The following is a 14,271-nucleotide window of genomic DNA, read 5'->3' as shown; positions in this document are numbered from 1 at the left end:
CTCAGGAATCTTTATCACCTCTATTTGAAATATTTGTAGTGCCTAACCTTCCGTCCCCTTTAAACCAGGAATCGAGGTATCTATTGTTCTTATTTATAATCTTAATAAAGCCTGTCACTTTTACACCTTATATTTACAACACAATCCCTCCCCCTATTTTTGGCACATTCAATGTTTACTCACATCCGTGGCTCAGCTCGAGTCCCTCAGCATCAACTCTTCCTCAACCGACCTCAGTGTGTGGGGCACCTGAGGGGACCGGACAGGAATTTTGTCAAAGAGGGACCTGCCGACTGCATCTTCTTACACATGTTTTTTTATGTGCCATTCACCACAGGAAGCTTTGCAGTCTTCTGGCTAATGGCGGAAGCAGCCAAACGTCGGAAGATCTAGATCTGGGCCTAGGTCGATTAGGCTTGAACCATCCGCACTGATACCAAAATGTGCTCTAGCACCGTGAAGCATCTCTTGTGCTAGATGGAATTACCAATGAAGATCTCAGACCAAATAACCGGACGGATTCAGAAAATATGGCAAAATACTACTTTATTCTCAATTTAATAAAGCAGGCCAAACTGAAGAACAAAGGACTGATGTTCGCACACTCACACACAAACTTGATTATAGAGAGGTTATATACCCCAATATGGATCATCTATGAAGTCATCCTACATGACAAACTGCAAAATCTATGGACGGGAAGGACTGGTTAAAGGAACATATGTACCTATGGTATTCATATGGGTTAGTACTTCTTTGGCTGCCCCTTAAGGCACGCCTCGTATCTCTAAATATGTATAATACTTATTATAGCAAAGAAAATGGCAGCGGATTGGTCTATGCAACATTGTATGGTATGTTACCCCATAGGCCGCCTGATTGGTTGGCAATCTAACCCAAATTTGGACTTTCGGCTTGTTAGTAGCACGTAAGCAAAATGAAACCCTGGTGCCTGTGTCACGTCAGATTACTCCCCACATTCCCAATTAATCCATCATCTCTCATCAGTCCGGCCATAAGCCAAAGTTTCCCATCTGTAGTTGAACTTGTAGTCTTTTCTCTGTTCTGGAACATTTGAGCGAGTGTACGCACATCACTATCTTCATCCAAAACTTAATGAATACTCCTTGTTTCTGACTTTTGAATCACGTGTCAAGAGTCCACAAATTTGTCATTTTCAACCTCCTGTTTACTGCTATTTGAGTTACTGATACTGGGCCTCATTACGAGGTATGCCGGTAGCCATGCCGCTATTGGCGGCATGGCTGCTGGCAAAACCGCATCCGTGTCCGTGTCCGTGTCCTCGGAATGAGGACTTACCGGACCATTCCGAGTTCGGATGGCCCGGTGATTCCTCACTCGAGGACACGGACACGGTTCATCCCCATTCCCATTTCAGCCCCCATAGGGCTGAATGGGAATGGGAGAGGGAGTAAACAACGGGCCGTTACGAGATGGCCCGTTGTTTGCTCCCTCTTCCCCTCGCGGGACCCGGTATGCACGCCTGGTTTTCCCAGGCGTGCTTAACGTGTCCCGCGAGGGGACCTCGTAATGTGGCGGAACGGGTTGAACGACGCCGCAGCTTTTTACGGTGCCGTTTAACCCGTTCCGCCAGGGTCGTAATGAGGCCCACTGTGTCTTCTTGCTCCTCCTGACCTCTAGAGACTTGCTCACTCCATCTTGTAAAGACCTTATCCATTGTTAATTGTCCAATGCTTGGCTCTTGCAAATGTTTTCTTCTTCTTTAATCTAAGAGAAATGTGTCTTAAGTAAATAGCTTATCCACCTGCCTCTCCTTGTGCCTTACAAATATTCCTCAAAATAGCACCCTTGATGCTAGGCCAACAAAGACTCCTCTTTATTTTACACACAGAGCTATGTCTCCAACGTCTCCTGACTCTGCATCCCTGGTCTGTCTCTGAGGTAGCTGGATTGAGTCTTGACATAAACTGACGTACATCTTCCTATTATGGCCACCTTAGTCATGTTAATATTTTCCCCTATAATAACCTTCTTTTAAAATCGATCAAATTTGGTAATCACAACTGAACATGGGGAGCAGAGGTTGGGGGGGTGTCTTGAGGCGGGGTACAGGAAATGAAAAAAAAGAGAAAAGCATACCCTGCGGAGTCAGATCCGTTCCGTGTGAGAGGGACAGAGCTGATGTCGTAAGGGCAAAACGAAAGCAGACATGGAAAAGTTAAGTGGGGGAGGTTGGGGATGTATTGAAGGTTGGGGGGCATGGATTTGTAGATTTAGGCTGCAACAAAAATGGTTTTGTGAACAATGATGCCGCGTCCAAAACACACAGATCCACCTAACCTATTTTGCACCATCAATCTGAGCAACTAGATCAGCAGATAAAAAGACACTTTGCCTATGATACAAAGATCCAAATAGCTGAAGTGGCTGAACAGAAGCAAGCCCACTAGAGGCAAAAGGAACATCTATCACTGATCAAATGTATGTGGTAATATGAGCCTGCTTTGAATGAGCCAGCAGTCATGTTAGGAAAGATTTCTCTTAATGCAATGTTCCATCCATATTATGGACCCCCCAGACTTTTTGCTTTACTTTGGCTATCATGACCTGACAGATGCACTCCTCTGGGCTTTTGCTCGTTTGTTATCAGGAAACTGAAAAGTCCTTCAGGCTGTCAGTACCTGGAAACTATGTTTCCCTTAGTCTTTTACTTTGTTCCATTTCTTTGTAACTTTTATCAGTGCGTAAAGTACATTACTGTACCATGCACTGGGTTCCTTTTTGTTTCATGGCCCCAGTCACTCTCTAAGGATTTGTTGTTGAATGTACAATTGTGCCTAGGCCAGAAGGTTACTCTTCTGGTATTTTAACTACTTTTTATTGACCCATACTGCGTTTACCACAGATGGCTCATGGCTGTGGCCAGTGCTGAAAATGGCTGTGCTACTCAGTCTTTTGTTCTGTCCTTTGGCCTTCCCCCAGGTAGAGTTGACCCGGGACTTCCGTATTTGGGCATGCAGCCTCCCACGACAACCGCATCTTTCGCGACTGTATGTCATGTGTGCTAGAGCCCAGGATGTTGGTTGGGACTATCTTGTCCCATTCCACACTACTGGTGCCAGGATGTCTGGTGTGAATGAATAAATGCAGACCACAGTGGACCATGATTGGATCATAACTGGCATGCATGCAAGGGAGCAGATCTTCTATTGGTTGTGCAGATTCAATCACCCATCGAACTTTGGATAAGATAAGGGGCCCTGCATCAATTCCAGGTCAATCTACAGTGGTTCATCTTGACCTACCGAAGGAAGCCAAGTATCCTGTGAGCTGAAGCAGGCAAGTGGACCCATCAGAGACGAGCTGGAAGGTTTGGCACCCTGAGCCCGCTGTTGTTCCGTCGGACCCCTGCTTCGGTATAGATCTTAGAAAGCCTACAAGAGTGCTTTGACCCTGAGTAGTGGGAACAACTACTCTTGGCATCTCCTGATTTCACACCAAAAGAGCCTACTCGGAAGTGTTCCTGTGCTGTCCAGTGAACTGACCAGCTCTGTCCCTGGACATAACATAGGAGCATCGCCATTTCGAGTTGAGGCTTGAAACTTTTGGAATCCCTAGATGTGGTTCTCAACACTCTCCAGCCAAAAGGCTTAGCTCTTCTGGGTCGTGAACTAGGAGAGTGCATCACGCTGCAAGCCTGTGTGGTCCCTGCATCACTACATCCTGTTGACGGTTGCTGTGGATGGTTTTCCCGCCTTCTTTGCTGTGCCCTGAGTCCTGCTGCACTGGAATTTTCTTCTTCCTCCCTTTGTGGGCAGAGTTGTGGCTACTGTCCTGTCGCGGACGATTGTCCTGTCCCGCAGTACCTGAGAGCTGGATCAAAGAGCAAAGGCAGGATTTGCAAACTCAGACAACTTCAACTAAACTGGCATAGTTTGGTCCGGATTGAAGCAAGGGGCGGTGAGTACTTGTATAGCTTATATGTTTATATATACAATTCAGATGATATTATGAGGCATTACTAAATGAAACATAAATCTGGCCAATGTAAACACAGTTTGAAACATATAGTCACCGGATACTGGAGCGGGTAGATCGCTTTTAATATCTTTGCAAATACGTCTGATTTTTTTTGTCAAGAAACTCTGTAGCTCTCTGCAGTGTTCTTTGGATTGTAGTGGCCCTAATGAGGGCTTACTGGGTTATCATATCTTAGTCAAACATTTAAAAAGCATTTTTGATGGGTTTGCCACTTTAGCTATCCGAGCATTGTAATAGTGTTTGCCTGTTAATATCTGTGTTTTGAAATTCTTTCAAAGATCTTTAATTACAGACTTTTGGTCAGTGTCAGATCCCTTTGCCATTATCTCTCTGAGGCTGGGAATGCAGGTTTTAAGTGATGTTCACTCCTGGAAGAACCTGTTATTGTGTGTTTTCATGAGGCTCACATTCCTGGTAATTTTGGGTGCATCCAATTCCAATTTTGCGGTAATAGAGGTATTTTACATATCAATCAGCTCATTTAGTCCTGCACTTGCTTATCACACATCTATGGTTTTGATTATACAAGGATGACATTCTGTGATTTTTTTTCTAGAAAATGGGAATCATCAGATCAAATGAATGCAGCAATGTTCTGACCAATTTAAGCTTCTGCCCTGGACATTAGCATTGGTAACATTTCTATACAGGATCCGGTCTAAAATATTACCTCCATAATATGTAGGGAAATAAAATGTTGCGGAAAACACAAGTCCTTCATGGCAGACCAAAGGTCATGGGCAGCAGAATCGGCAATGTCCTCATAAACTAAATTAAAGTATCAAATAAATAACGTTTTTTTTCCTATGGAATAAGGCTGGGTAGAATAAGTTTTAGAAACTCTTCTGTAAGATTCTGAGGTATTTTGGAGCAGAAGGGGGAGCAGTATAGAACAAGTAACTGAAGAGCTTTAGGCAGAAACATTTTAACACTGAAAATATCACATCCGGTGGTGTGGGCGTACATAGAAAATTGAATAGTGAGTGTTGATTTAAATATAATTGTGAATCCACCTCTATTTGTTCTATTGCCTTATCTATATTTTAAATTTCAGAGCCTACCGTTATGGCACCTGATAAGGTGGGGTAGCAGTGCACACTTATTTATTCTAAATTCTGTTTATTAGCAGTATTTTCACAATTGTTTCCAAGAGTGCTAATAAGTGCAATATATATATGGTAAGTAGGTTGTGCATCTCCAATGCATAGCCAGGTACAGATATTGTATTGAGAAGCACATACCTCCATGATTTGGAGGGAGATGGGCTGTGAAAATGAGCTATCTAAAGTAGATACAGGGCAACAAATTCAATATGGTAAGATAATGCAAAGGAAAACAACTCACGGGCTTCAGTGTGTGAAACAAGCCTATGTCATGAATCCTTTGGTTCTGGTATAAGGGGGTATTGATGCAGTCAATTGAAGCCCCATATTTTGATTAGCTGTTACCAAACGTGTATTGCTAGCATGATTGTGAAGATCATTTATGTTAGTTTATTCATAATCACCTGGTCATGGGGTAGTCTGCTCCACTGTGAGATCCTACAGCACATGAGCTGCCCAAAGCCCCTAACAGAAGGACAGGGGCTCAGCCAGAGACAGACAATGCATACTGTCCGACAATTGCCACGGGGGAAGCCGAACAGACATAATGTACTATGATATCTGCCCTAAACGAGCTTCCTGGAGTTGAAGACTTGGTGGATGACGAAGGCCCTGGCAGGTTAGACACTTGAAGATTTTCTCCAGTAAGCATGGTCCCAGTCCTATTGAAAAACCACTCACAAACACAGTATTTACCTGGTGGGTACCTCATGCACAGTGAACTTCTAGAGGTAGAATATGAAGCCAAACGGAGGCCGGTGATGCCCCAGCTCACGGCGCCATTCTTAATGTTGTTCCCTCATCAGATGCCTTTGGCAGGACTTCTAAGAGTGAGTAAAACATTGAAGGGGTTAAACCCTCACTTCAATTTCCCTCACATTGGAATCCACAGAGAGGATCCTTGCTAGACCTTACCAACTTGTCAACTGTCAGCCAAGCCACGAACAGGTGAGAAATACCCCAGTTCCACTACTAGATGTTGGGATGCCTTTTGATAGGGTCAGATAAACAGTATGGTTCCCCAGTACCTTGCCTATGTCTTTCATAGACTGGTTCTTTCTGGTAGTAGTTTACTATGTAACCAGTTACTCAGATCAATAGTCCATGCAGACTATCAGATCTAGGAGTTTTAACAAAAGATGTGTTCCTAAAAAATGATTTTTCTTACTGGGTTTCCAACTTCACTTCATCTTGTGTGAAATCAATGGGGAAGGATAGTGGGGTAAGCTACATCTTATCCACCTCCTAGCACTCCCAGGCTAATGAGATGCTGGGACACTTCACTAGGATGCTGTAGGCCATGATGGGTGCTTCAGAAGAGCCAATCAGTACAAAGTAGAATTTCCTGTTACCATGCCTTCTCTTTGCATACTTTGAAGCACTGCAGAGAGGAGTTGCCTTGAACCATACCAGGCTCCTCTTTGGTCGCCTTTTAAGGTGCTCGCTTGCCTTAGTAAAGAAGGGATGGGAAAGAACTCCTTCTGGGCCAACATCTCCTACCTAAGGAGAAATTAACATCTATCGTCAATCTAGGCCTTGAAAGAATTGAATGACCTAAAGCAACCCCAGATTTTGTTTTCAAGAGGGCCAACTATTCCTCATGATGGATTCTACAAGGCTCAGAGATGTGTCCCTATACTGCCTCTAAAAGGACAGGGGATGTTCCTTACATGACCTATAATGATACAGTCTCCCTAGGGATTCCTAGAGGGTGCTCCATGTCAACACACTTGAGGAAAAAAGTATATGTAGCCTTTGTTTTTAGTGTTTGCATCTAGCAGAACACCCACAAAAAACAGTCTGCTGCCAAATGATGGAGTCATTGTTTCCCAGACAAGCAAGCAGCTTCCATGTCATTATACATTACAAAACCTAAGTATGTCACTAAAATATTCGTGAAAGGGAAGGGCTGCCTACCTAACACAAGATACTATGCTACATTACTATCAGAACCTTAGAAAGTTGAAAGTACGCCATGCTCAAAAAGCAACGGCACAAACGCCATCCAACATCTCCAATTCACTTAGCCGCCCAATCTTAACTCTACCACATACTGCCCCTGACCTTGCACATGACATCAGAGATGGCATCACGAGTGACATCATTGATACAATCCAAATAAGATCCTCAACGATCATTATCTGTTAGAAAACACTGGCAAATAATTTTGGAAGCTTAGAAATGTAGAAAAACTCAGGCAATACCATCATCTACATCTGTGTGATACCGCCCATCCCCCTACTGCTAGGTACACAATAGAGACTGCTGCTGGTTGAACATATAATACACAAATACTTCATTTCTGGAACGCAGCATCACCTTTTTAACATATGCTGGAATATCGCATGTGTAGCTCGGAGCTTCTATTCTTATCAGCCCGCCTGAGAACCAGCTGTACACACATTTAGCATATAAAACTAAGACATAAATACAGTTTTAAAAAACCTTTTATTCTCAAAGAATTATTTTACGTCGATAAAAAACAATCTAAAATACCACTGCGTTACCCTAATGTGGATTGACATTCATTTTAGTGTTACTATTTGCCCTTGGGATAGTATGTATCCTACTTCATTTCTAATATTTCATAACTTCATGCATCACTTCCCCAAAAACTCTGGTGAAAATATAGCAGTACATGTGGAATTTGACCCCTGTTTTATTGTATTTGTTTGTTGGTTTGTTTATTCATTTATAATGCGCACCAGACACAAGGGTACCAGGGCGCCATTCTCTCTGTGGATGGGGGAGCCTTATAATGAGCACTCTGCCCTGCTCCCACACGTGGGCACTGGATTTAAAACTCTTGTATCTCCCATACTTGATTGTGCATTTCAGCTACACAAACTTCATCAAGTATTACATTGAAATAGGTATCATTGCAACCAGTATTTGTTTTGTAAAATGCAAGTGGCATACACTGATTCTTCTTAAGTTAAAATATCTGTCTTTTTTTGGTTTTTTTAGAAAAATCAAATGTTATTTTACTGCCATTTCCACTAAAAATGGTTAGTTGTTTGATTGTACATGAAAACAAACTGAAGGCAGTACAATCCGAGCATTTAATTAGACATGCAAACAGTTCCTGAAGATTTTGCCCACACTTTGACTGTCCAATGGGCGTACGCTTCTCCATGACGTTTCGTTGGCTTTGAAGATATGGCTCACATGACTAGGACGGGCGGGCGCCTGAGTTCATTTAGGCAACCCTGAATCTTTGATGATAGGCTCTCTGTTTAAATAGGTGGCCCAGTACACCAGGTTAAAGGTCCCAAAGAGAACAGGGAACACTATCCGGGACATTTTGTCAATCTTGCTGACACTGTTATAGGTCTTTTTGCTTTCTGGGGGCTTCTCTTCCACTGCTTTCACCAGAGAGGAGGCTGAATTTGAGATGGCCTCGGGGGCTTGTTCCTTTGGGATGTTCGGCGTGTGCGTCATGCGGCCACCCGTGAAGGCATTAATGGTCTTCTTCCCGAGTAACTCGCGCTCTTTTTTCTGCAAAGTATCAAGAAAAAATAGAAAACACATCAAAACAGTATACCATACTTGCGAGTTGATATTTAATATAAGGATACATAAGTGTTATTCTGAATGTGTCCTAAGGCGCTTACATATTTGTTAGTATATAATTTTACATTTCATAGTTTGGCGCAAATATATTTTACATTTATTTGAAGACGAAAATAATGTATCAGGATTTTGCAATCGCACAAATGTACTGAAACAATTCATGCACTATACAACCCGCACACGTTGGCAAAGCCAGTGGTTCTGTTGCCCTTGCATAGGGATTAGCTGGGCATTTGCAAGACAAGAGACACAGAATTATATCATATGGCCAGGTGCTGACACTGTTTTCCAGGTGCTGCCATTTTGTGCCCAAGTATTACCATCATTTTCAAGAGATGTCACGTGAGATCTTCTTGAGTGTCTCACCGCTTGATTCCGAAAGGTGGGAGTAACTGGGCAACTGATGGCAGTCCTGGTAAATGTGAAAGTCCCCAGGAACATAACTACTATATGTTATGTTATGTTATGTTATTTTATATTTGTATAGCGCCTTATGTACCATTGGTATGATCTCAAGGCACTGGTAGGTTGAACGCCCTCGGGTACCGCTGTTCAAGTCAGTTGAGAGAGAGAGAGAGAGAGAGTCGTAAAGTGCGTGGGCGCACCAGGTATGTGTGCAGCCAGTGTGGTTGTTGTATGATAGCTGCTTCTTAGCAGTAGGTATGGTGCTTGGGAGATCAGTTGAATGTGTTCAGTCTGGAGGGTTGACAACCAGACTGAGTTATGGCTGTGTTAGGCCTTAGGCGACGCCTAAGCTAGGCGGTGTGTGCTAGCTAGCTGTGTTTTATTAGGATGATGGGTGGTTTGATGGGTCATGTTAGTATGAGAACAGCTTTACCGAATGCGTCATAGTACTGCTGTGTTCTAGTTGAATGGTGGTGTATAGGAGAGAGTAAGCATAGTAGTGTGATATTGTGGTAATCAGTGAAGTGTATGCAATCAGGTACAATCTACCTACTAAATTTAACTTTAACACAGGGGGCCTCATTACACGGACGGCGGTAAGGGTTAACGGTCACCGTTAATGGTACCGGTGACCGTTAACCCTTACCGCCTTTCTACGAGGTCCCTTTGCGGGTTGGAGACTTTAACACCTGCTTTTTGCAGGCATTAAAAACCAACCCGCAAAGGAACCAGGGAGCTAATTACGGTAGCGCAATTTGCGGTGCTGTAATTAGCACCTTCCCCATTCCCATTATGCCCGATGGGGCAAAAATGGGAATGGGGAAGGGCAATGGGGGAAGGAGGAATTACCGCCCCACCAACCTTGGTCCACCGCCGTCCGTGTAATGAGGCCCAGTGACGCTATTAGGGCACATTCAATGCTGTTGGTAATACTATCTTAATTCAACTCTAATACAGTGACTCTAATAGGGAATGCTTCTAGGTTGAACTTTAAGACAGTGACGCTGTTGGGGCACACTCAATGATGTTGGGAATACCGTCTAGGTTCAATATTAACACAGAGATGCTACAAGGGCGTGCTTTCTAAGTTCAGCTTTAACACAGTGACGCTAATAGGGCACACTTTCTAAGTTCAGCTTTAACACAGTGACGCTAATAGGGCACACTTTCTAAGTTCAACTTTAACACAGTGACGCTATTAGGGTACACACATTGATGTTGGGAATATCTTCCAGATTTAACTGACACAGTGACCCTAATTAGGGTATGCTTTCTAAGTTCAACTTTAATACAGCGACACTATTCGGGCATGCTTTCTAAGTTCAACTTTAACACAGTGATGCTATTAGGGCACACTCTAGATTCAACATTAACACAGTGACGATTTTAAGGCACACTTGTTAGATTCAACTTTAACATGGTGATTCTATTGGGGCACACTTTCTAAGTTCAGCTTTAGCACAGTGACGCTATTAGGGCACACTTCCTAAATTCAACTTTAACATAGTGACGCAATTACGGCACAATTTCTAAGATTAACTTTAACACAGTGACGCTATTAGGGCACACTCTAGATTCAACATTTACACAGTGACGATTTTAAGGCACACTTATTAGATTCAACTTTAACATGGTGACGCTATTGGGGCACACTTTCTAAGTTCATTTAACACATTGACGCCACTAGGGCACACTTTCTAAGTTTAATTCTAACACAGTGACGCTATTAGGGCACACTCTCTAGATTCAACCTTAACACAGCGACACTATTAGGGCACACCTTCCAATTCCAGCTCTAACACAGTGACGCTATTAGGGCAAGCACACTCTCTAGGTTCAACATTAACACAGCAACGCAATTAGGGCACACTTTTTAGATTCAGCTTTCACATGGTGACACTTTCTTGATTCAACTTTAACACATTGATGTCACTGGGCACACACAATGATGTTGAGAATACTGTCTAGCTTCCATATTAACACATTGACGCTATTAGGGCACATGCTATTCATCACAATTCTGTCTAAGTGGGGCACATGCTATCATTCACAATTAAACTAAGAGTGGGACATGCTATCATTCACAATTAAACTAAGAGTGGGACATGCTATCATTCACAATTAAACTAAGAGTGGGACATGCTATCATTCACAATTAAACTAAGAGTGGGACATGCTATCATTCACAATTAAACTAAGAGTGGGACATGCTATCATTCACAATTAAACTAAGAGTGGGACATGCTATCATTCACCGTTCAGCTAAGAGTGGGAGGTGCTAACATTCACAATTAAACTAAGAGTGGGACATTCTATCATTCACAATTAAACTAAGAGTGGCACATGCTATCATTCACAATTAAACTAAGAGTGGGACATGCTATCATTCACAATTAAACTAAGAGTGGGACATGCTATCATTCACCGTTCAGCTAAGAGTGGGAGGTGCTAACATTCGCAATTAAACTAAGTGTGGCACATGCTATCATTCACAATTAAACTAAGAGTGGGACATGCTATCATTCACAATTAAACTAAGTGTGGCACATGCTATCATTCACAATTAAACTAAGAGTGGGACATGCTATCATTCACAATTAAACTAAGTGTGGCACATGCTATCATTCACAATTAAACTAAGAGTGGGACATGCTATCATTCACAATTAAACTAAGTGTGGCACATGCTATCATTCACAATTAAACTAAGAGTGGGACATGCTATCATTCACCATTCAGCTAAGAGTGGGAGGTGCTAACATTCACAATTCCAACTAAGAGTGGGATATGCTATCATTCACCGTTCAGCTAAGAGTGGGACGTGCTAACATTGTTACAATCATCTCATTGTGAGGCTGGCTAATTATCACCATTGTCTCTGGGAGTGGCAATAGTTAGTAATTCAAGTATGTTAGAATGTTATGCAGAACAATATTTAGAGTCAAGCCTTGAATTAGGTTGGTCCTCGGATCTCTCTAGGTGTGCATGGTGTAAGTCATTGGCAGTCTGCATTATGGAAAGGTATGGTAGAGTGGCAGGGGCTTTCTGGAGTAGAGTAATTGCTCTACACCCCACCCATGCCACACTTACAGTTTGTTTTGGTGGTGTCTGATCCCTGCTAGCTTCACTGGCTTCCCCTGCTGACACCTGCGGACACTTTGTGGAGCCGCTACTGGAGGAGCCGCCCTGGGCCCTTCGCCGGAGGGGCTGCCTTGGCAGAGGGCTGCCCTGGAGAAGTTCCTTATGGCTTTAGCGGGCAGCCAATCATGTACCCCATGTGCAGTCTAACTCCACGACCTCATGACAGTGGCACAGAGGTTCTATTGGACCCCTCATACCCTCTCATGTGTGCACTTGAGATGCACACGCAGAATGAGATTGTGTGCGTCCCTGCTTTGATAACAGTTATAATCTGAAATAAAGATTCAATGAGCAGGAGCTAAAAGCGGCTCCTGTGTCAGGCATCACCAAGTAGGCAGGAGCCACCACTGGGGAACCAGGAGCGTGTACACAGCGCACTGCAAATCTAACTTTGACATAAGATGCACACTAACGTTTTGTCCATTGTGTATGATCCAATATATTTAAACGTGTCCTATATGTGCCCTAGTTCTTCTTTATTAACATTCTCAAACACTCAAAGTTAATGTCACATATTTGCAAAGCACAAGGTGGTGTGAGGAGCCAAAAGTAGCTCCTGGTATCTGTTGCTTTTAAACTAACCAGGCTCTCCTAGGGTAGAAGCACGAACTAAATAGCACACAGCAAGTTTGAACCCTGCCATGCACAGGGGCAATTTGCACAGACTCTTCTCAATCAAAATAAGGGTATGCCCGCTAGCACACAAAAAGTACAGAGGACATTCAGTATTGCTGAATGTGATACAAATGTTCTCCCCAGGGCTTTAAGTGGGGAAAGAAATCGAGAGGGGGCCCGCATTTGGGGGCGTGGCTTCTGGGAGGGGCGTGGCCTAAAAAGCACGCAAATGGTCTGCACACAAATATATATATATACATGTTATATATCTGTGTGCGTACCTTACTATGGTTTGTGTACTTTGCAGGCCATCTTTTCTAAACATAGAAATATGTTACATATTTCTATATTTAGAAAAGATGGCCTGCAAAGTACACAAACCATAGTAAGGTACGCACACAGATATGTAACATGTATATATATTTGTGTGCGTACCTTACGGTTTGCCTAGTTTTCAGGCCATGTTTTCGGGTTTATAAAAGATGGCTTTGAAAGTACACAATTCAAGCCATCTTTTATAAAGCTTTGACTACGGACAAAATTGTCCGTCGGCAAAGCTTTATAAAAGATGGCTTGAAATGTGTACTTTTAAAGCCATCTTTTATAAACCTCGAAATATGTCGAGGAATCCCCAGGTTCGCCGAGGGTTAAAGACGCCTCGGCGACCTGGGGAAACAAAGGAACAGTAACTGCCTCTGATGACCCCTCGCGCGAGGGGTCACCAGAGGCAGTTACTATGACTGACAGAAGTGGCAGCCAGGCACAGCATCGCTGTGGTTGGCTGCCACTTCTGTCAGCTAGCCTGACTTCATGGCAGGCGCATCTCCCGTCGCGGCTGCGGCCGCGACGGGATAATGCATCCCGCCAATGTTGCGTGCGGTGGGACTGGCTCAGCCCCACTTTTTGGCCCCGGCCCACTTAAAGCACTGGTTCTCCCACTTCAGCATACATTGCACCATGTGCAGTTAGCACAGGGGAGCCCACAATTTGTTCATGAGGCCTCCCTAGAATAGTATACATTTTCCTTTTCTCTTCACTGAACGAATGAATGAGATGATTTCTTTTTATTATTTTTTTTTGGATGGCTAATTTAAATTAACCTTTCAAAACAAAACAATTTATACGTAAAACAAGAAAACAAGACAAAAAACAAAAACAAAAATCACATGATAAAAAACTTAAAACAAAATCTCATTTCAATGCTTAAAAATAGCAATAACGATAAAAACACAAGGTACCATTTGCGATTAACAAATAACATACAGATAAAATACAATAGTCCCAGAGTGCAGCTTCCACCCTGCTAAAGAGCAACATGCTCTGAGTTCTTACTTATGAAGATACTTCTTCTGGAGATAGTGTCAAACTTAAAAATTGCATGGTAGCTATTCTTAAAGAAATGTTACCAGTTG

The 14,271-nt window shown here is 43.0% G+C and overlaps 1 protein-coding gene across 6 annotated transcripts in view; it reads right to left on the bottom strand.

Annotated features, from left to right (window-relative positions):
* Window positions 1-7,555: 7,555 nt before the first annotated feature.
* Window positions 7,556-14,271, bottom strand: part of GABRA5 (gamma-aminobutyric acid type A receptor subunit alpha5) — an 857,372-nt gene continuing 850,656 nt past the window's right edge. For all 6 annotated transcript variants that reach the window (XM_069636596.1, XM_069636598.1, XM_069636597.1 and 3 more), the window contains one exon: window positions 7,556-8,624. In XM_069636596.1, coding sequence (XP_069492697.1) covers window positions 8,322-8,624 — 303 coding nt within the window. In that variant the 3' untranslated portion in view covers window positions 7,556-8,321. The remainder of the gene's footprint in view (window positions 8,625-14,271) is intronic.

This window comes from Ambystoma mexicanum, chromosome 7p (assembly GCF_040938575.1).
Source record: "Ambystoma mexicanum isolate Mex_15411 chromosome 7p, UKY_AmexF1_1, whole genome shotgun sequence".
NCBI classification, from domain to species: Eukaryota; Metazoa; Chordata; class Amphibia; order Caudata; family Ambystomatidae; genus Ambystoma; species Ambystoma mexicanum.
Note: the sequence above shows the minus strand (reverse complement) of the source record. Positions and strands in the feature narration are given on the sequence as shown.